At 44.0% G+C, this 23,021-nt stretch overlaps 1 protein-coding gene across 2 annotated transcripts in view; it reads left to right on the forward strand.

Moving 5' to 3' along the window:
• The window catches only part of LOC127647098 (rhomboid-related protein 3-like), a 130,839-nt gene extending 108,123 nt beyond the window's left edge, over window positions 1-22,716 (forward strand). For both annotated transcript variants that reach the window (XM_052131191.1, XM_052131192.1), the window contains 4 exons: window positions 904-1,016; window positions 7,128-7,228; window positions 15,263-15,323; window positions 17,013-22,716. In XM_052131191.1, the coding sequence (XP_051987151.1) occupies window positions 904-1,016; window positions 7,128-7,228; window positions 15,263-15,323; window positions 17,013-17,284 (547 nt within the window). In that variant the 3' untranslated portion in view covers window positions 17,285-22,716. The remainder of the gene's footprint in view (window positions 1-903; window positions 1,017-7,127; window positions 7,229-15,262; window positions 15,324-17,012) is intronic.
• The last annotated feature ends 305 nt before the right edge of the window (window positions 22,717-23,021 follow it).

Raw genomic sequence — 23,021 nt, forward strand, 5'->3', positions numbered from 1 at the left:
TTTCATTGGGGGTTTTGAAATATGCTTTTCAAAATGTCGCTAGCATTCGCCAAGATGATCATGATTTTAAATGTTAATTTTCCCCTAATACCTTTCATACAACAGCTATTTACTGTAAAACAAATTAGTTAACAGTTAGCCTGCTCTTGATCTCCCAGAATGTAAAATTATTAACAGCAAACTATTGTATTTGAGAATCATAGTAGATTGCTGTAAGAATTTGGCCAATTTATAGCAAAGCCAAAATACAATGTCCACGCATGTTGACATGGTTAAATGCATTACAAAAACTGTTCTCTGCACATTAAATTTAATAAAGTCATATGAAGTCACTCACTGTACATCACTGACATCTGGAAGTTGATGGGTGCAGTTTGGTGGTAACTGAATGGTTTTCTTTATTTTGTTTCACAGCACACCTGTAAGGTTTTAACCCGCTGAAGGAAAAAAGACACTTGTAAATAGGCTACAGCTCACCTTTACCTCAGCTCAGGCCATGCATCATTCTCTGCACAATGTTGTCAAATGACTGTGGGAGTTTATTGCTTCAGAGTAAAACCTTTGGTCACACTTTAGTGTACAGGTTACAGTGTAGTTACATACTACATAAGTACTGAGTAATACCAATGACAATTAGCTTATTATATTGTGGCAATACTTGTAAATGTATTATAATTTATTAGTACACTATTATAATAATAAAATATGAGTATACAGTAATATAATAATACACTATAACTATTGCTCATACTTAATGTTTGGGATTTTAACATGCTTTATTTGACATGGGCTAGTAAGCAAACAACCACCCAGAACATCCTAGCAACACCCTAGCAAACAGCTATTAATACCCTTCCTCAAACATGTCTGTAATTGTGCTCTAGTTACTGTTTTATGTTTCAGAATTGAACACCTGGGTCTAAACATGGCCATGCAGCTGTTGGTGGGCGTGCCATTAGAGATGGTGCACGGCGCTGTGAAAATCGGCCTGGTGTATGTTTGTGGTGTGCTGGCAGGTGAGTTAAATTCAGCATATATTTTTGGAGTTCAGGTGTTTAGGCGTGTTACGGTTTGTGGATCTGTTCCATAGTTGCCTTACATCCAGAACATCTTACATCCATCTGAGAGGCAAAGCGCGCACACACCCAGAGAATCCACAGTCACTTCCAGGACAGCGACGACAAGCAGCGCATGTGGCAGGGCATCCAGGTCATCACCAACTACAGGACAACATCAGTTGCCCGTGAAAAAGTTGCCTCCCTTCCAGATGCGCTGAATGACTTCTACGCTCAGTTTGAGGCGCAGAACAACGGGGTGGCGAGGAAGACCACCCCTCCTCCCAACAACCAAGTGCTCTGTCTTACCACGGCTGATGTGAGGAAAACTCTACGTAGAGTCAACCCATGGAAGGCTGCTGGACCAGGCAACATTCCTGGCAGAGTGCTCAGAGGATGTGCAGACCAGCTGGCAGATGTTCTTACCGACATCTTCAACATCTCTCTGAGCAGCGCCGTCATTCCAACGTGCTTCAAGTCCACCACCATCGTCCTGCCTCAACGAATACCGTCCCGTCGCACTCATACCCATCATAACGAAGTGCTTTAAGAGGCTCATCATGAGGCACATTAAGACCCAGCTGCCCCGCTCACTAGACCCACTGCAGTTCACGTTTCATCCCAACCATTCAACAGATGACATCATCGCCACCACCCTCCATCTGGCCCTCACCCACCTAGATAAAAAAGACTCATACGTTCGAATGCTGTTCACAGACTTCAGCTCAGCATTCAACACAATCATTCCTCAGCACCTGATTGGAAAGCTGAACCTACTGGGCCTGGACACCTCCCTCTGCAACTGGATACTGGACTTCCTGACTGGGAGACCTCAGTCAGTCCGGATCGGGAACAGCATCTCCACCACCACACTGAGCACTGGGGCCCCCAGGGCTGTGTGCTCAGTCCATTGCTGTTCACTCTGCTGACTCACGACTGTGCAGCAATGCTCAGTCGTGAACGAAAAGAATGACGAGTCAGCTATACAGAGAAGAGGTGTAGCGGCTAACGGACTGGTGTAGAGCCAACAACCTGTCTCTGAATGTGGAAAAAACAAAAGAGATGGCTGTTGACTTAAGGAGCGCACAGAGTGACCACTCTCCACTGAACATCGACAGCTCCTCTGTGGAGATCGTCAAGAGCACCAAATTCCTTGGTGTACACCTGGCGGAGAACCTCACCTGGTCCCTCAACACCAGCTCTATTACAAAGAAAGTCCTGCAGCGTCTCTACTTTCTTCGAAGGCTGAGAAAAGCACATCTCCCACCCCCCATCCACACTACATTCTATAGAGGGACTATTGAGAGCATCCTGAGCAACTGCATCACTGCCTGGTTTGGGACTTGCACCGTTTTGGACCGCAAAGCCCTGCAGATAGTGAGGACAGCTGAGAAGATCATCGGGGTCTCTCTTCCCTCCATCAAAGACATTTACACAAAACACTGCATCCGCAAAGCAACCAGCTTTGTGGATGACCCCACACATCCCTCACACAAACTCTTCACCCTCCTGCCATCAGACTCCTCAATACTCAGAGACTGGACTGACACACACACACACCTGTACACCATCCAACTTTTGCACATGTCAAGAATTGCACTTTAATTCATTGTCACTTATACCTAGCTGATACCTCAATAACTGCTATGTCCAAAGAACACTATTTCATAGTATGTTATGTTTACATTTGGCCATTTTAAGAAAGTCATCTTTTTGCACTACTCAGATTACAAATGTGTACTGGTCAGCGCTGCACTGTCTCATACTGTGCCTATTGTCCTGTTCATTTTAGTAATTTATTGTACTGTCCCATACTTTTTTGGGACTGCTGTTTACACACGTTTGCATGTGCACTTTATGTAGAAATTTTATTTAGTCTGTGTAGTCTCATGTGGTTCTGTGTTTGTCCTATGTTGTTTTTATGTAGCACATGGTCCTGGAGGAACATTGTCTTGTTTCGCTTTGTACTGTACTAACTGTATATGGTTTAACGACAATAAAAACCACTTGACTTGACTTGACTGGCCTAATGAATTCATCACAAACTGAGCGGACTAAAGATGACTCGGGAGTTGATGGAAAGCTGATTAGATTCTGCAAAAAAACAAGATGCTACAAACAGTTTTCCCATAATTATAAAAACACAACAGTCAACATTCTGGAACCCCTACTGAGAGGAATAGAACAGCAAAAACGAAGAATGTAAGAAAACAGAGAGACACACAGGCAGGGGGAGATATAGAAGGAAGAACAGTGAAAAAGGAAAGGAGAGATGAGGGAGGGGGGTGCCCACATGCTTTTTCCATCAACTGGAGGTTATGATTTGAAGTGGAATTGTAATTTAATTCTCCTTGTTGACATTAGCAGCAGGAGATGTCATACACAGAAAGGGGAAGTTTAACACCAGTACTCACTTTACTGCAGCTCAGACCCAGTGCAGGGAATTTAGTCACACATTTAGTGAAATTTTCTGAAAATGATGCCAGTAAAAAGCTACAGTGCCAAAGGCTGTTCCCCTTCTGGTCACACTAGGAGTTGCTCTTGGGAGCCCCAAACACCTCTGATCTTTAATAAAAGGCCAATGAGGATTGAAGAGTGGAATTTGCATGCCACTCTCCCGGAGATACAGGTATAAAAGGAGCTGGCTGCAACCACTCATTCAGATTTTTTCTTTGGAGTCGAGCGGTTGTGTGTCTTCGAGCTGAATTCCATTGCTAGTCCATTCACCTTGAAGAAGCGTATGCTGTCGGTACGCATTTAGCGGATTTCTCTCCTTTTGCATGATTATTGCAGAGTACGCACAAGGGTGCTTCTACAGTGCTAAAAAGAGTATATATTTCTGCAAAGAGTATATTTCCTCTATTAGAGCAACCCATTGATGTGAACGTCTTTTTAAAGACGCGTCTTTTTAAAGATGCCTTTACATCTTTGTGTGATTCCTGGATGCGGTCTCTCCGCCTCCGAAGGCCACGGGTGCTGCCCACGTGTCTGGGTCGCGATCACACTGAGGCAGCATTCGTGGATGGCTCATGTTCTCATTGTGAGAACCATGACCATGGTAACATTGCAGTCGCGGCTTTACTTCCTCCGCTGGAAGCGATTTGGGGATTCCAATGGCTGAGGTCACACGGGGTAAATCCCTGCGGACCTCCCATTCCCCAGCACACTCGTTTTCCCCCGTCGAGTTCCGAGATGAGACAGCCAGCTTAACATCTCTTTTGGGGCTCGTGAGTAGGGTGAGTACTCGAAGGTCACGTCATGAGCACTCGGGCAGGCGATGTCCACCTTGGTGGTCCAGGAGTCTGGTCGAGATGAGGGACGCCGACATGGTTCACTCAACGCGCCCATCGCCCAGAGCGACCCTATTCAGCGACACCGTCGAGGACTTTGTCCAGCAGTGAAGAAGCAGACAGAGACAATACAGCACATATTACCCCTGTACGGCTCTAGATCCCATACCCTGTCTGCTGGCCGAGGGTGTCTCCCTGTGGCAGCGAAAGCCCAGGCGGCACAGCCCGAGACCAGTCTTCGGACCCAGCATAGAGCCCCCAGCAGGAAGCAGATGCTCCCCTGCATCAAGGCACCAAGGCACGAGGACCCGGAAGGCACCTAAGTGCCCCTGAGACGGACGACCCAGGGAGGGAGACGTCCGCTGGGTATCCAGACCACTCCATCGGTGGAGGGCCAGAAGGTAAATCTTATGTTCCTTTTTGTTTTGTTGAAGGTGTATGTTGCCGCCATAGCGGCACACCACAACACAGTGGAGAGTCCCTAGGGAAGCACGACCTGATCATCAGGTTCCCCAGAGGCGCCCGGAGACTGAATCCTCCTAGGCCACACCTCTTCCCCTCATGGGATCTCCCCATGGTCATCCTGGGCCTTTGGAGAGCCCCGTTTGAGCCGCTAGAGTCAATCAAGCTGAAAGCCCTCCTTGAAGATGGCCTCCTGATAGCGCTCACCTCCATCAAGAGGGTTGGGGACCTGTAGGCGTTCTCTGTTTGCTATACTTGCCTGGAGTTTGGTCCAGTAGGTCCGAGCTCTCACGTGATCCCCGGCCGGTCTATGGGGTTCAGTGTCTTGCCCAAGGACACTTCGGCATGTGGAGTCATGTGGGCCGGGAATCGAACTGCCAACCCTGCGAATAGTGGCCGACCTGTTCTACCACCTGAGCCACAGCCGCCTATGTGCTATAGTGCCCAAGGTTCCCACGACCCCCTTCAGGGATCAGCTGGTGAGCCTGCAAGCGCTCCCCCTGGAGGAGGCATACCCAGCCCTGTTCGTTGCTGTGTCCAGTCCGTGCTTTGTGCACCTACTCGGATTGCACACAGAGCTTTAAACGCTCTGAGCAGCTCTTTGTTTGCTTTGGTAGACAGCGGAAAGGGAATGCAGTCTTCAAACAGATGCTTGCCCACTGGATCGTGGATGCCATCGTTCTGACATACCAGGCCCAGACCTTGCCCGCCCCTTTTGGAATATGAGCACACTCTACAAGGAGTGTGGTATCCTCGTGGGCACTGGCCAAGGACACCTCTCTAACAGACATCTGCAGAGCAGCGGGCTGGGCAACACCCAATACCTTTGCAATATTTTATCTCCGGGTTGAGCCGATTTTGTCCTGTACGAACAGGTAAGTTTGGGAATACGGAACAGCTGGCCAGGTGTATCGCTTGCGTATAGTGCCTTTCGCTTCCGTGAGGCAAAGACGTGCGCTTCTCCAGTGGAAGTTCACGATACCGTGAATCCTGAATGTCCTTCCTCCCTAGCCCTGTAGCTTGTTAATTCAAAGGAGAAGTTCACAGTTGGACCCAGTACATGTGCTAGTATGCCCTGTACTGGGATAGGTGCTCCACAGGTGCCGGTTATTCCAGTAACCCCCTGTTATGTATTTTCCACGGTACGGTCTCCCTGTCTGCAAACCCACATCTCCCTTGGGCAAAGCTCTCTCTGCCCCCATTCGTTATGTTTGTAGAGCTCATCCCCTTCAAGGTAGGACCTACCACCACGCCTCTTTCATGTGTGGCTGGTGAGCCCACGTGACATATTGCCACATGTTACCTCCCCTTCGAGCAGGATGTGGTCTCCGTGGGGTCTTTTCCCCTGAAAGGAAAGGAAAAGAACACCTTCCCTGGCGCAAATAAAAGCATTAGATGGCCCCAGCCAAATCTAATACTCTGTGGAGAGAAATCATAGAGAAAAGGCCACGGCTGGCGCGGCCTGCTTCTATGCTAGTTAAGTTGCTTACCCCCCTCAAGGTGTTGGGAATTACGTGACGTCTTTTGGGGAATTGGGGGAGGCTATGTGCAGACTGATGCATCTGCTTTTAGGCACGCAGCAGCTTGCTTGCACTTGCATCGGCGGTTCAGAACACAGTTCAGCTGGTGTGGCATTTTTGTATAGGGACCACTAGTGTCACTACATCGAAACATTGTCGAGTGAGTGACAGAAGGGGAATGTCTCGGTTATTGTCGTAACCTCCGTTCCCTGATGGAGGGAATGAGGCGTTGTATCCCTCTTGCCACAATGCTATACTATCTGCTGGAATGTCTGGGACTCTGTCTCAGCTCCTCAGCACAAAACCTGAATGAGTGGTTGCAGCCGGCTTCTTTTATACCTGTATGTCCGGGGGAGTGGCATGCAAATTCCACTCGCCAATTCTCATTGGTCTTTTCTCAAAGATCAGAGGTGGTTGGGGCTCCCAAGAGTGACGCCTAGTGTCACTACATCGACACAACGTCTCATTCCTTCCATCAGGGAACGGAGGCTATGACAGTAACAGAGATGTTTGTAGAGCTTACTATGTAAATAAACAGGTTTGGTTGTGTTTGTAAAGCCTATATTATACTAAACCGTTTTTAGAAATATCATAAATCATTGATTTTGGTATGGTATTGACTGACTGATAGAAATTAAAAGAAAAGCTTTCCATATTGTAGACGTCCTAAATGCATTCAGTGGGAGAGACGTGGATATAAACATGGAGACATGGCGCAAAAGCGAAAGCCATCGGGATAGCACAAGTTGATGGAATAACTGTGCACTGTTGTGACTTGTTGTCTGCATCTCTTCTTGCAGGTTCATTGGCTGTGTCAGTGACAGACATGACTTCACCTGTGGTCGGTTCATCAGGGGGAGTCTATGCTCTGGTCTCTGCCCACCTCGCCAATGTTGTCATGGTAATAGAGAAATCAAAGTATTCCCATCTAGGTTTTGTGTATTGTGGAAATTTTTTATTTTTTTTTACTTCAGTTTCAGCTCTAGGAATTGGGATTTTTTTCATCATTCTTTGTTGATATGGCTTAGAAGTAACCAGTGATCAATTTAATCTCAAAGCTGACACCAAGTCTAATGTTTAGAACAGTGGTGATCAATCATGGTGCTGGTAATTATGTCAAAAATACCTAATTATTATTAATGCGGTAATAATTCAATACTAAAATAAAAAGGATGTAACAATACCAGTGTTTTTCTGCAGTACTTGTAGTTCCGAGCACCAACTCAATTCGGTGCCCGCGTGCTGTCTGACTGACAGACGGCAAATTTATATAATTAAATCCCAGCATTTTGCACTTCAATAATCACAGTGGGTCATATAACCAACATCTTATCCTGAAGTGTGAAACTACCATTAAACACAGAGCCAGAAATACCTTCAAGTCAAATTAAAGTTCAAAATAACAGCTCAACATGTGAAATGTAAGAAATTGCGACAAAAATATATATTACTATTATTATTATGTTGAACCTGCTGTATATCTCACAAGCAAGTTTTCATTTAAAGCCTCAATATACTTCCGGAGAAGTTCTTATTCATTCTTCATTCAGAGGTAAAAAGAAGTTCTAAACAGCCGAGCAACAGCATACTGTTTGCGAACATTTAAACACCCACCACACTGCTGTGGGAGGTGTTTAGAAGTACATTTAAATATGCAGACGCTAAGTAAAACCTAAACTAGTGTGACATTAACATGTGTTATCAGTGATTTTATGCCTCATTCTATGAGTGGAATTCACATGAGGTCAGTAAAATAATCTGTTTTAACAACTTGATAAGGATTTAAAGCAATATATATGCAGTAAAAAAAAATGTTGTCTTGTTTACATTTTGAATTCAATATAGTGCTAACACACTATACGTGGCCATAATACGCACAGATTACACTCTATTATTGTAATTTATGATGACACTGATCCTATTGCAAAGATGAATGTATAAAAGTGTTAATGTGCAGAATAAAGACAAAAGAATGATGATATGCTCACTTTGGGCTCATGTGTAAATTGCTTTCACTGCAGATGGCACATGAGTGAATGGGCACTTGGGAGAAGTATTTGAGTAGATTTGATTCCTTTTGTAGACTAATTAAACAAAACAAAAAATAGCATTACATGTCTTGGAAAATTTACTAATGCTAAATTTCGCCCAGACAAGCTGTTACGAACCACTGAAACTAATGCAAAAAACACCTTCTTTTTGGCCAGAATTTGTTCTAAATGACGTCATGTCATGTCATGTCACATCAATCTTTGATTTCAGATGAAGTACTGTATATTTGGCAATAAAAGTCAAATAAATAAAAAAATAAGACCAATGTTGTGTTTTAGATTATGTTGCAAGGATCTTTGATTTAAAAATGGTCTCTCTTGAGAGCCTTGCGCATCTCTGAACTTGAGAAAAGGCCAATGAGAAATTGGCAGCCAGAATTTGCATGTCCCTCCCCCGGATATACGGGTATAAATGGAGGGAAAAAATGCATCTGTCCATTCAGGTTTTGCACTGAGGAGCCGAGAATGAGGTTCGGCCATAACAGTGGCTCGGCTCAGCGTCGTTGCGGGCAGGCAGTTGTGTGCCAAAGCGACAGGCTGAGTCAGACTGCACATACCCTTCCCCAATGCCCCATAAAATCATCATAACCCTTTTAGGTTCCCAGAACCCCAAAGGGGGAAACAAAGCGAAATGCCAAGCATGGGAGTAGGCCGCGCCAGCCGCGCCTTTTCTCTCTCTATGTTTCTCGCATAGAGTCAAAGCGGCTGGGGCCATCTTAACGCTATCACACGCATCGGTGTAGGCGTTCTTTTCCAACTCCTATTCTTTCAGGGGGAAAAGACCCCACAGAGACTACCAGGTAAAGAGTGGCAGAATACATCACATGGGTTTTCAGGCCACATGTGGAAATGGCGCGGTGGTAGATCCTACCTGCTGAGAGGGAGGAGCTGCTACAAACACAGCGACCGGGGGGCAGCGGGGACTGCCCAAGGGAGACACAGGTCCGCCCGCTACTCTGCATATGTCTGCTAATGAGGTGCCATTGGCCAGTGCCCATGAGGATGCCACACTTCTCGTTGAGTGTGCTCAAACCCGCAAGGGGGCCCAAGAGGACCACTGAGAGATCTTAGGAGAGGAACAGGCTTGGCTGGGGGGGTTCAGTCTCTGGGCACCTCTAAGGAACCTGATAATCAAGTCATGCTTACCCAAGGACTTGCCGTCCACTGTGTCGTGGTGGGCAACAATAACGGCTACATACACCTTTAAGGTGGAGGGGGACAGCCAACCTCTCCTGCAGAAATGAGAGTACTGTCCCAACTTCGGTCCGGGAAGAACACCAATTTCCGAACAAGCGCCACTTTAGGGCATAAAGTTGCCAGGTAGAGGGAGTTCTGGCTTCATTGATCGTGTCTACGACGGCAGATGGTAGGCTACTTAGATCTTCCGCATCCCGTCCAGGGGCCAGACGTGGAGGTTCAAGTGGTCTGAGCGCGGATGCCAGAGGGTGCCCCGACCCCAAGAAAGAAGGTCCTTCCTCAGTTGAATTCACCAGGGAGGGGCTGTCGCGAGGAGCACGAGATCCATGAACCAAGTCCGTGTGGGCCAGTGTTGTTCCTCATCCTCCCTGACCTTGCACAGCACCCATGCATGAAGGCTCACTGGGGGAAATGCGTACTTGCACAGCCCCCGGGGCCAGCTGTGTGCCAGCGCATCTGTCCCGAGGGGAGCCTCCTTTAGGAAGTACCAGAGCGAGCAAGGGGAGGTCTCCTGAGAAGCGAACAGGTCTATCTGTGCTTTGCCAAACCATTCCCAAATCAGCTGGACCACCTGGGAGTGGAGTCTCCACTCACCACTGAGTGTACCTTGTCACGACAGCGCATCCGCTGCCGTGTTGAGGTTGCCCGGGATGTGAGTGGCGTGCAGTGACCTGAGTCACTGCTGGCTCCAAAGGAGGAGATGGCGGGCGAGTTATGACATATGATGTGAGCGCACGCCGCCATGGCGATATATGTACGCTACTGTCACGGTGCTGTCTGAGTGGATCAAGACGTGCTTGCACCGAATTAGCGGGAGAAACCTCCGCAGGGCAAGGAATACAGCCAGCAACTCTAGGCAGTTGATCTGCCAATGCAGTGGGGCCCTTTCCAGGTGGCAGCTGCTGTATGCCCATTGCACACGCCGCCCCAACCCTGTTTGGAGTGGTCTGTGGTGACCACAATGCGTTGGGTCACCTGCTGTATGGGGACTCCTGTCCGCATAAAACAGGTCTGTCCAGGGGTCGAAAGTCTGGAGGCAGGTGGGGTTGATGAACACACAGTGCGTGCCGGTGCGCCATGCCAATCTCGGGACTCAAGCCTGGAGCCAGGGCTGAAGCGGTCTCATACGTGACCGCCACGGAGGATGCCATATGCTCCAGGAGCCTCTGGAATTCTTTTAGAGGAACCGCCGTGCCTGGCTTGAACAAGGTGAGGCATTTCAACACTGACTGCCCATGTTCGTTGGTGATGTAATTGAGACCAACTCCAAGCCAATGAGTCTAACTCCATGCTGAGAAAAGAGATGCTCTGAACCGGGGCGAGCTTGCTCTTTTCCCAGTTGACCTGAAGCCCTAGACGGCTGAGGTGCCTGAGGACCTGGTCCCTGTGGGCGCACAGTAACTCTCAAGAGAAGGCCAGGATGAGCCTGTTTTTGAGGTAGTTGAGTATGTGGATGCCCACTTTCCTTAGCGGGACAAAGACTGCCTCTGCGACCTTCGTGAAGACGTGAGAGGACAGGGACGTGCCGAAGGGGAGGACCTTGTACTGATACACCTGGCTGTCGAATGCGAACCGTAGAAAGGGTCGGTGTCGAGGCAAGATAGAGATGTGGAAGTACTTGTCTTCAGGTCTACCGCTGCGAACCAATCTTGATGCGTGACGCAAGTAAGAATGTGTCTTTGCATGAGCATTTTGAACAGGAGTTTGTGCAAGGCCCGGATGAAAACTCGCAAGTCCAAGATCGGTCGTAAGCCTCTTGGCTATGATAAAGTAAGGGCTGTAGAATCCTTTCTTCATCTTGGCTGGAGGGACAGGCTCTATCACGTCTTTGAGTAAAAGGGTCGCGATCTCCGCATGCAGGGTGTTGGCGTCTTCAGTGTACACAGAGGTAAAGCGGATGCAGCTTACGTAGCCGAGTCGGATGGCCCTGGCCAACCAGCGCGACGGGTTGGGAAGTGAAAACCACATGTCCAAGCTCCGCGCGAGCTCCGGAGCAAATGTCTCATTCCCTGGGTCATCCGTCTCAGGAACGCTTGGGAGCCTTCCGCAAGGACGTTCGGGAGTCGGGGGCGTGTGCTTCCTATAGGGTGCTTGACGCTGGGGCTGAGAGCTGGGCCCAGGTTGTGAACTCGTCATCCAAGGTTCTCGCAGTGAGAACACGAACCATCCACAAATGCTGCCTTGGTGTGATCAATACCCAGACACACGAGGCAGCATCTGCGACCGTCAGGAGCAGAGAGAAATCGACTGCATCCAGGAACTACACAGGGGTGGAAGGGCATCTTTATAAAGACGCATCCTGAAAAGGATGTTCAAAGCCGCTGTGTATTGCACTTTTAGAGAAAATAAACTCTTTTAGGGAAAATATTGTCTTTTAGAAGCGCTGTCAAAGCGCCCAGGGGCAAAGCTGCACTGTTGTGCAGAGAAGGAGAAAGCCGCTGATATGCGCCATAGATCCAACAGCATACGCTCTATAGAGATGAGTGGAACAGTCAGTGAATGCAGCTCGCTGATCACACAACTGCTCGGCTCCGAAGAAAAAATCTGAATGGACAGACGCATATTTCCTTCCCATTATACAAAGGTTTGCTGCAGGTTCAATACTATTGAAGAGCTGCAAACATTTGCAGTGAATCACAATCTCATTTTCATATCAAAATAATGAGGGGCAAATTTGTGGCTAGTTTGACAGAAATCTAGATTTGTTTGTAAGGCTAGGTGTGAGTTCAGCTTCTACTATGGTTACTGGCGGTATCCTTGTGATACATGACCAGGTAATTCAGCCTGAATGTAACTTTCAATTCATTTGAGACTGGGTCTACACATGAACTCCAAAATATAATAGAGGAATTTGATCTTCCAGACTCATATCTACCAAAATATAGACTGAAGCCTAGCGCACAGTACACAACTCAAGTTCATCTCAGATGAGCGAGAGACAAACAATGAGCAAAAGCCAATGAAATGCACTCTCCCATTGCTATGTGCTTGAGATTGTGAATACATTTTGGGATTTTATAGGGTGTGTTTTGGGAAAGCCATTTGATCTGTTGCTGGTTACATGCGTATTTAAAAGGACACTCTGTATTGTTACTCTCTTTCATGTTTAATAGGTCTCATTTTCCACCTTTTTTCAGTCTCAGCCGATCACATCAATATTCTCATATTATCCAGGGTGATATCATGAGTATTTGTTCATATTTGTTTATGTTTACACAAACATTTTGGTACATTTACATTTGTAGGTGCAGAATTAGTTTAACTTATTTCCTGATTTGTGAGCGTTGTCGCAATTGTTCCAAAATGTCAGATTCTTTGAACCCAAAGGATTCATAAACATTTGTAACAGTCTCTGAAGTTGTTCAAATGTAAAAGTGTTTATGTTTTAGATGCCATCAAAATGACCATGTTGTACATTTTGTTGTCTAAGCAAATTAACAAAGCGAATTACAAATGTGTTTGTAAGGCGGGTGCCAGTGAGTCTGGGCTACTCCTCGAGAAAACAAAAGGCTCTCATGAGAATTAACATCTGAACTCTCTCTCGCAGATGTAACAGCAACATCCGAGATGCAACAAACTGTGCAGCTAACGCCTCCCTTCTAAAGACCCTTCATCTCACTCCTCCTCCTCACTTAAAGCTCACTAAAAACCTATGCAATGTGAAGTGTGTACAAAAAAGTAACTATAACATGTTTGGTATCATTTAAAGTCTCTCAGTGCGCCTGGTAAACTGGTCTCATCCTCCCAGCCATAATGAAAAGCAAAAAGAAGTTATAAAATATGAGAACTGTGGTGTGCCCCTTAAAGGTGTGCCCTCCCCCAGATCCTCCATACCTCCTGTATGTAAATCTACAGGAAGCCCCTCAACAGGGGACCAAAATCTAATTATAATGACAGACACCACCATTTGGTAAGCATATTGAATTATCTGGGTATTTAAGGAGATGTGACACATTGCTCAGGGAGTCTGTAGGTAGACTTCCCACACGATCGCTGTGTGTAGTTCTTGTTGCCAGGTAAATGTGTCTATGAATTCCTCAATTTCTGAATTGCTGTTATTATACTTGACTGATGATTTCACTCTATGAATTGGATTCTGAATTATTATTCTATTTACCTGGTCAATAAATTGTCAGCATTTGATTTTATTCTGACTGACTCTGACATTGTGTTTCCCAAACAGATTGAACGATTCGTATGTTACCGCAAGTCTGCGTCAGATTAGTGACGACTAATATTTGGCATCGATTCAAGTGTACTTGGTTTGCAAAGACAAAAAGGGAATTTCCGTTTAGAACAGCAAACGCTGCTTGACCAATCTAAATCTGGGTGTCTTACCTGTTTTAATTTGATGTTTCTCCAGATAAGTGTACGTGGGAAACCACGCATGGCCAATCCAAAGCTATTATAAGAGAAGTTATGTTGGTTAACTTACATCTGTAATAGTGGCCGTGACCTCTACTGAAGAAAACGTTGAGTTAAATTCAAGTGTATGCAATTCCATGGGGCTATACTGAAGTATCTTTGATTGTGTGAACTTGAACGTGACCAATCTCAGGTATATAGCAATTCCCTCTGTTTGATGATCCAATACTGGCCGCTTGTGATTGTGAGACCCGCGGTGTAGAGAAAACACGCGAGGACCTCAAAGCGACATAGTTTCTTAATCTAAACGGGTAAAAATATAATTAAAGGAGTTAAAAGAATAATCAAACATTCGCTCACTTTTAATGATACTCAGATATCATTAAAAACCTTTTTCATTTATGGAGTCAGATGAATAAACGAGGTAATACATAAGAGAAAATGTATTTCATTTAATATTGTTGTGTTGCGTAACAAGAAAGACAGTAACGCGCAGAGACCTTCACCCGTATTATTGGAGACCGCCATTGGACCGATAAACGGGCTTACAGTTACAACCACAATTTACGTACGAATAACTAATAATATCATGAGATCATCTTGGATTATCAAATAGTGTTTGCTTGGTGAAAACTCAGATTAGATTTTTAGGCTCTTGTTACTAGACTTTTAGTCATACTTATTATGACACAAGCTAAATTTAAGTTGACTATGCTGCTCCTCCCACTCTGCCTCTGACCAATCAAAGACCTCCATGCCACTCCTATTGACCTTGAACGGAAGTAAATGGATGTGTTTTTTGCTGTATATTGACATGTTCACTGTCATTCATTTTTAAAATCCATACTCAATCGTTGTCCACAGTTCTCTCCAGTCAGATCAAGCACCCTCCTGACTACTTGCTTAGCATTTCAGACAGAACTTTTTGTGTCAGCGTTGTTATATGATCAGGACTCCAATTACTCATAGTCTATCCACACAAAAACTGACCTCTCATCTGATCTGACTCATTATTTAGAATATTACTTGCAAAACAGCTAGGCTGACCTTCAGTGAGCTTAGTCACAGGTGCTAATGTTGTTGTTGGGCAGTGGCCAGTAGGTCTCTCTATGCCAGCTCTGATTGTCACATCATTACTGAAAATGCTACAATAAATATCCATCTCATTCCAAGGCAACCTTGATAACACAGTTAATGAAAACCATTTTCACAGAACAGTACCAGAGCAGCCTATGGAAAGAATACTGATGTGATGCTTTCTTTTTTACATACCAATTTTACTTTATTTCTAATTTTACTCTCTGTCTCTTCCCCCTTTACAGAACTGGTCAGGGATGAAGTGTCAGTTCAAGCTCTTTCGCATGGCAATGGCTCTGGTGTGCAGTATGTAAACTGTGTTCTTATGTTAGTCATGATGACAACAGTAATTTTGTGCTTGATAAAACTCTCAGTGGAAAGGGAGAGATTAATTCTACAAATGCAGGACAAATTATCTCATGATTCTCTGATTTGCCCATTTATTAAATTGGCACTAAATATATACAGTACTATGCAAAAGTCTTAGGCACATAAGATTTTTCTCAAAAACATTTGTCTTAAGATGGTTATTTATATCTTCAGCATTAGTGTCAATAGGAAATTCTTCCAAAACATTCCTTTTGCAAGTAGAATAGTACAGAAGATCAGGGAGCCCTGCAACAGATGGCATGGCCCCGACAGAGCCCCACACTGAACATAAATACATGGAGACAGAAGCAATTGAGACAGCCGAAATAGATAGAATAACTGTGGTGAATTATGGAAAATCCTATTTTCCAACAACCAAGAAAAACTGTGTCCAGGTGTACCTAGGATAACTGGTATTGTTTTGAATGCAAAGGTGGTCACACAAAATGTTGATTTAGATTTTTTCTTTGTATGGCGATAATTGATAAATGAAAACGATTGAAAAAAGCCTAAAACTTTTGGACAATTGTCAAGGTTTGCAGAGAATCAACAGAGGCTCAGGACCAAAATACAGAGTGTAAAAAATAAGGGGAATTTATTAATACAATAATGGAAAAACAAACATAAACTACTAAGTGACCGAACCTCAGCACAAAGCGAAAGCAATGCGCGGTCAAGAGAGACAGACACAGATTATTGATGCAAGTGTATCCCGCCAAGGTGACAAAATCGCAATGCACTCACGCCATTACAAGACATGGAGGACAAAGAGGGGGCGTGGCCGGGACGTGATGCACACCTGGGGCTGAGTTCACTTATCTCTCTCCCGCTGATTAGTCAACTCAACACCAGGCATGCGTCATAACAGCCCAGCCATGCTCCCCTCCTCGTCAAAAAAAAAAAAAAAACAGACAGGGAAGTCAGGATCCAGACACCATGCTCTGGACATAAGACACGAGACCGACCGAGGAGCGCACGGCAGGGAAATCAAAACTGAAGCTGAGCGCTTACATAAAGACAGACAGAACATGGAGCATGAGTGTCCAGATCCCTACACAGACCCAAACCAAACCAGACAGGGAAATCAAAACTGAAACCATGCTCTCACACAAAGACAGACAACGAAACACAAGACAGACATGGGACGGTGGTGCCATTGTCCTGTCACACAAAAATCCAGACTTACACAGTGACAGGACAGTGACAGAAATACTGTATATATTTTTAATTCTTTTTTTTTTCAACACAATTTTATTCTACATAAGACAGGTCCTCCCCTAATTTTGGCAGCAATGTTGAAATCTCATGACCAGCTGAATACTATTCACTTTTTCTTGGTAACCCACGGTTATCAGACACTTCAGTTAATGGATGTCAAATACACCTTTGAATAGATCATTTCTTCAATGGCATCTGAAAAAGTTTGCTTTTGCATGACCCAGGCCAATAGGTACAAACCCCAAGACCACAATTGTACCAGCCAGTAAAACGTAAACAAAAAAATTACTTGGTGCTTCTTTGTTTGCTGTTTTGAATATGTCCTCTTTTTAAGATGTTTTTTACCAACATGTAAATGCTTCTACGTGTAGATCATCAATGTAAACCTCTAACTTTCTGTGTCTACAGTGAGTGTGGAGTTTGGTCGTGCTGTCTGGCTCCGATTCTCTCCCCCAGCCATCCCACCATGCCCTAATCCCAGCTTTGTGGCCCATCTCGGGGGAGTGGCAGTGGGCCTCACCCTTGGTGTTGTGGTTCTACATAACTATGAACAGCGTTTGCAGGAGCAGTCCTTGTTCTGGATCTTCTTTAGTGTCTACACTCTTTTTATCCTCTGCGGAATCTTCTGGAACATTTTTGCTTACAATCTATTGGATGTCAAGTTACCACCACCTCCGTGAAGCACAGAGTGCGTATTTGTTTGTGGGAAGCTGTATGTGAAATGACAGACAACCTAATTTAATGGTTGAGAAAGTCTTAAATGAGAAACAAATGCTAAGTACCTTTCTGCAGTCTCCTGCAATGTTTCTGTTAGTGCCTAAATCATGCCAGTGTCTAGTGTTATCAAAGCAACTAAAATTAGCAGACATTTCAGCAAAGGTGAATGTAAAATTGGAGATTTCTGCACTGAGAATAAGCCAAAAGGTTGAAGCTTTTTTCAACTACATACATTTTAAGTTGAGGGCTATTAAAGATAGCGGAACAATTAATTTCAAAATAAAACTGCTGCTGCTGTCATATATCAGGTTCAATCAGATACTCTGGGTCAGATATTCCCCAGCTCTTAAAGGAATATTCTGTGTTCAATACAAGTTAAGCTCAAAAGCATTTGTGGCATAATGTTGATTACCACAAACATTTATTTAGACTCGTCCCTACTTTTCTTTAAAAAAAGCAAAAACGTCTCAGTTACTGTTGTAACATGCATTCCCTGATGGAGGGAATGAGACGTTGTGTCGATGTAGTGACACTCCCCCGGACATACGGGTATAAAAGGAGCAACCACTCATTCTGGCTTTGTGCTGAGGAGCCAAGACAAGGTCCCGGCCATTTCAGCGGGTAGTTCAGTGTTGTGGCAGGAGGGACACAATGTCTCGTTCCCTCCATCAGGGAACGGAGGTTACAAAAGTAACAGAGACATTCCCCTTCTGTCACTCATTCGACGTTGTGTCGATGTAGTGACACTAGGTGTCCCTATACAAAACGGCACAACTAACTGAACTGTGTTACGTGGACTGGTGGTGCGAGATGAGCAGACCTCTGTGTGCCTCGTAGCCAGCGCAACCAGCCATCACATAACCTCCCCCAATGTTCTTGTAGGTGTCAAACGGTCCCCTGCACCTTGGGGACAAGTCGACTGCTCAAAAGATAAGGACCAGCAGACCCAGCCATGGCCTCTTCTCATTTTCTCCCCAAAAGGAATTAAATCGTTCAGCTGGGGGCCATATAGGCTCCGTGTAGGGGGGTGTCCCTCCAAAGAGGAGGACACCGTGGAGACCACACCCCACCCAGAGGAACAGGTGAAACCACTTTACGGAATATACATCACACAGGGTTACCAATGGGGTATCCAGTGAATGCGGAGCACCTTCCTCAGTACAGGGCCTAGTTAGCACACATACTGGACAGACCAAACGACAGGGACAAATAGTAGTAGCCAGGCCCTCGAAAGCAAACCGCAGGAAGGGTCTGTGTGGAGGTAGAACCAAGACATGGAATTATGCATTTGAATGGGAGTCTGTGCAAGGCCAGGTTCAGAACTCACAGGTCCAAGATTGGCCACAACCCACTGCCTTTTTTGGGTACAATGAATTAGGGCCTGTAAAAAACTCCTTAATCTTGGCTGGAGGAACAGGCTCTATTACATCCTTCCGTAGAAGGGAGGCGATCTCCGCACACAAGGCAGCGGTGTTCTCGCATTTCACCGAAGTGATCAGCAAACAGCGATCCCGCTGTTGAACCTGGACGGGCGCCTAGCAAACTGAATCACGTAGCCGAGTTGGATGGTCCTGATCAGCCACCACAATGGGTTGGGGAGCGCGAGCCATGCCCCCAAGCTCCGAACGAGGGGGACCAATGGGACAATTGCGTTGGACGTACCGGCGGGTGGGGCCTCACAACGGGGCGGAGCCTGAGGTGCCACTCGTGGCCGTGCTGAGTCCAGGGACATCGAAACACTTACGTGGCTCCTTCCACCCACCGTCAGAGTGGACTGGGATGGGGGAGGTGGAAAATCGTTCTTGCGACCTGTCGTACCTGCCGAAAGGAAATCTTGCCCGGAGGTTGTTATAACAATGGCACTTACATTAATTCTTCTGTTAAAACTCATTTATTATTTGAGCTGTAAAGTTGTTTAAATCATAATTCATTAGAATTGGTTGACATTACATCGTCATAGCAACAAAGTTGTTCAATTGGCTATAACTTTACACAGAAAAGGTTAGAAAAGAATTTGATTACACTAAAATCATGTTCATATGCATATTGTTTATGCCTTGTGACTATACTTTTGAAACAGTGAGTATTTTAAATAGCACCTATTATGGTTTTTTCAAATATTACCTTTCATTAATGTTTGTGAATGTAAAAGTCTGCAAAGATTCAAAAATCAAAGTGCACGACAAATGGAGTTATTGACACCCATAAGAAAGAACATCTGAAATAAGTAGTTAGTAATTCCAGACTTACTTCCTGTACTTACCTACGTAATTTGGTAACAAAAACCCTGCCTCTGGTCTGTTTAGATGTACAGACAGTGCATGCTGTTAGCCTGTTTGCTCTTAGTTGGTAAGTTGGCAAATTGGTATGTAAACAGACATTTTTTTCAGACGGAGCTGAAACTCAGATATGTTAGAGGGCGTTTCCTTTCCGACACGCGCTGTAACCAATCACAACAGACTGGGACATCTGACCAATCAGAGCAGAGTAGGCTCTCTGAAAGGAGGAGTTTTAAATGTATCCTTTAGAACGGATCATTTAAGGAGTCATTTTTTACACTGGGAAAAAAAGGTAATGCTGCAATTTAAATCATGAGCAAATTAAAGTGTTTTTTGACCTTGGATGCATGTAAATCTAATGCATGAGACCTTTAAAACAAAACTAGGCATATTTAAAACCATAATAGTTGCACTTTAATGTTAACTGATTGGCCCCATTCACTTCCATTGTAAGTGCCTCACCAGATTTTTGCTTTTTATATTTACATTATGCATTTAGGAGATGCTTCTATTCAATATGACTCACTGTGCACTTATTACAGGGGCAGTCCCCCCTGGAGCAATCTGGAGTTAAGTGCCTCACTCAAGAACACAATGGTGGTTCTGTGGGGATTGAACCTTCAACCGTCTGCTTACCAGTTCTGGGCTTTTGCACTCTACGCCGCTGCCACCACCACATGCCACAAATGCTGTCAATAGAGCTTTACTCGTATTGAACCCAGAATATTCCTTTAACTGGCACTGAAACTAAAGTTTTGCTAAAAAGAGAAAGATCAGTATTTTGTGAGGCTGACTTTTAAGTAAGTATTTTTTTATAAATGACTAGAAACAAGTAAATGAGGGAGAAAGATAAAGAAAAAACAGACAGCGAGAGAAAGTACTGTTTTACAGCCTTATGTGTATGAAGGACGCTTGAATGATATATTCAAGAGTTACAGTAGTAGTAGTAAAGGTACAAATGAACAGATACCAAACTCTCTCTGCAAATGATCATTCACATACAGTATCTTCTAAATGATGTATTATTTTTGTAACTTAGGAGAACTGCATTCCTTTACCTTTTCATTGATGTCAACAAGATGGAATTTTCAGCACCAGCCCTGAATGCATCATAACAACTTTTTTAATTAAAGCTCTAAAATTGCACACTTATTTAAATTAATTTAATAGTATTTAATTGTATTTTGAATAACACAGGTAAGTTCAAGGGTAGAACTGAAATGTGTTATGGGAGTCTCCCAAACAAATCCATTGAGTAACATAACACAAACAAAGCGACAAATGTCAGTTATAAATTCTAAAGACAACTAAATCAATCTGTAACATGCCATTAATATATATTCATACATCCATCAGTACTGTAGTTGTTGAATGAACTGTGATTGTGTGAAAACTACTGTACCTCAAATAACTGGTTAATTGAATGTATGTAATGACATTTATTTCTGTATCATTTAGAAATGGTGCTGTATAACATTTGAAGGTTTGTTAGTGTCTGTGTCTCTTGTAACTGGTTATCTCCTCTTAGTTCTGTGCACAGCCATTCTACTCAGTACAACTGATCCTGGTAAACACTGGACTCAGTATCATCTGTGTGTGATCATTGCCACTGATTATCTTTACCCTAGAACACATATGAAATGCCACAACCCCCTTTAAAGGCAAATGTGGGTCAAAAAAAGACCCAGAGGAAATCTAGATGCTTATTCTTTCTAAAACTACTTATTTTTTTCAAGGAAAATTAATTTGAATGATAATTGCATTAGTTATTTAAATAGGTAAAATATATTTTTTCAGTTCTAAAGAGTTTCAGACACATTGAAAATGGTGTAGGAGTTTTGAATGACAGTGTATAAAAACCTGTAAAATAGAAATATGGGCAATTTCTAGTTTGGTGATATAATATGAAATGTCTCAACAACTCTACCCACACAGACACATTCAAATAAATACATTTAAAATTCTTTTTACAACAAAAATAAAAATAAAATATAGCTGCAAGAAGCGATGATGGGCCCAAGCACCATGGGTCCATTTCCACATGGTGGCTTACCGAAAACAAAGCATGATGGATACAGCAACAACTCAACATTAATATAAACTTGGACCCTATATATACACAATGCGTAATAGATATATGCCAGCATTCCAGTTTGACTACAACGTCATGTAATTTATTCCACTGCCATGACAACACTATTAAAGTGACACACTTCCTTCCACCAGCTACAGTTTAGGACGAGCTCCCACCCCTGACGGTTTGTAAAGCAGCATATCTCAGCACCTACAGCCTGAGTAAAAACAGCATGAAAAAGTCAATTTCTCGCAACATCATATTGGAGGTTGACCGCACAGCCTGACGCACGCTACCTAGGTCAATACTGAATGGACGGCTAGGCTACAATGGGAGAGGTTTTGGTGCCTGTGAATCGATGTCAGAGTACGAGGGATAAGAAACAGAGTCAGTGAAGCGTTAACCTTTCTAGCTGACTTGGGACCAGTGTGAGAATGGCCAGCCATACCCAAAATAATAAGAGTAAAAGTGTTAAGCGTTACTGTGAGTATCAGTCATATGAGAAATAGAAACAAACAATACCTTATAAACAGTTAAAAAACAGTAAAGAACTGGCAGCAGGGTTGCCAGCAAGTTACTTTAAAATCAACAGTATCTTGCTGTAGCTGAAATTTACAGTTTGCTTCTTTTTCACAAGAGGTATATTTGAAGGATTTTACTGTAAACTACATTACAAACACACTACATGCTACTGTATAAGCTACTGAGTAATGACTGCTAGCAAAAAGATCTACAATGTGTTTACTTTTTTTTTCTAAACCTTGTGATTTAATAAATTATTCCTTAGTCTTGCTATAAAGATACAGTGTTTTAACACAGTGCATAAATGTAGCCTTTGAAATAGTGACTTTTAACACAAATAATACAGCTTCAAAGTGTCTTCTGAAAGCATGTCTCTCTTTATTTGCAAAAACCTATTCTTGTAAAACATCTGTACAAAATTAGAAGGCAATGGTAAAACAAAGCCCAAAGCTGATTCGGGAAAATAAACTTACATTTCAGCCATATAAATAATAAATACATATTATAACAAATAATGTAAATAACTGAATGAATGACTAAAACAGCAGTGTGTGTGTGTGTGTGTGTGTGTGTGTGTGTGTGTGTGTGTGTGTGTGTGTGTGTGTGTGTGTGTGACTGGGTTCACTGACTTATATAAAGTCCCACTCAAAGTCCATTTGTTTCTTTAGTAGACTGGAGACACGAGGTTTGACTGAAGTCATCTTTTTCTGGAAGACTTTCCACGCACACTTTGACAGGACTTTGCCTCGTCCATCCTTGATGCCTCTCTCAGGATTTATCCTGATGAAACAACGCCTGAAAAACAAATATGTGTGTTCATAATTA

The sequence above is a fragment of the Xyrauchen texanus genome, chromosome 7 (genome assembly GCF_025860055.1).
Source record: "Xyrauchen texanus isolate HMW12.3.18 chromosome 7, RBS_HiC_50CHRs, whole genome shotgun sequence".
Classification (NCBI taxonomy): domain Eukaryota; kingdom Metazoa; phylum Chordata; class Actinopteri; order Cypriniformes; family Catostomidae; genus Xyrauchen; species Xyrauchen texanus.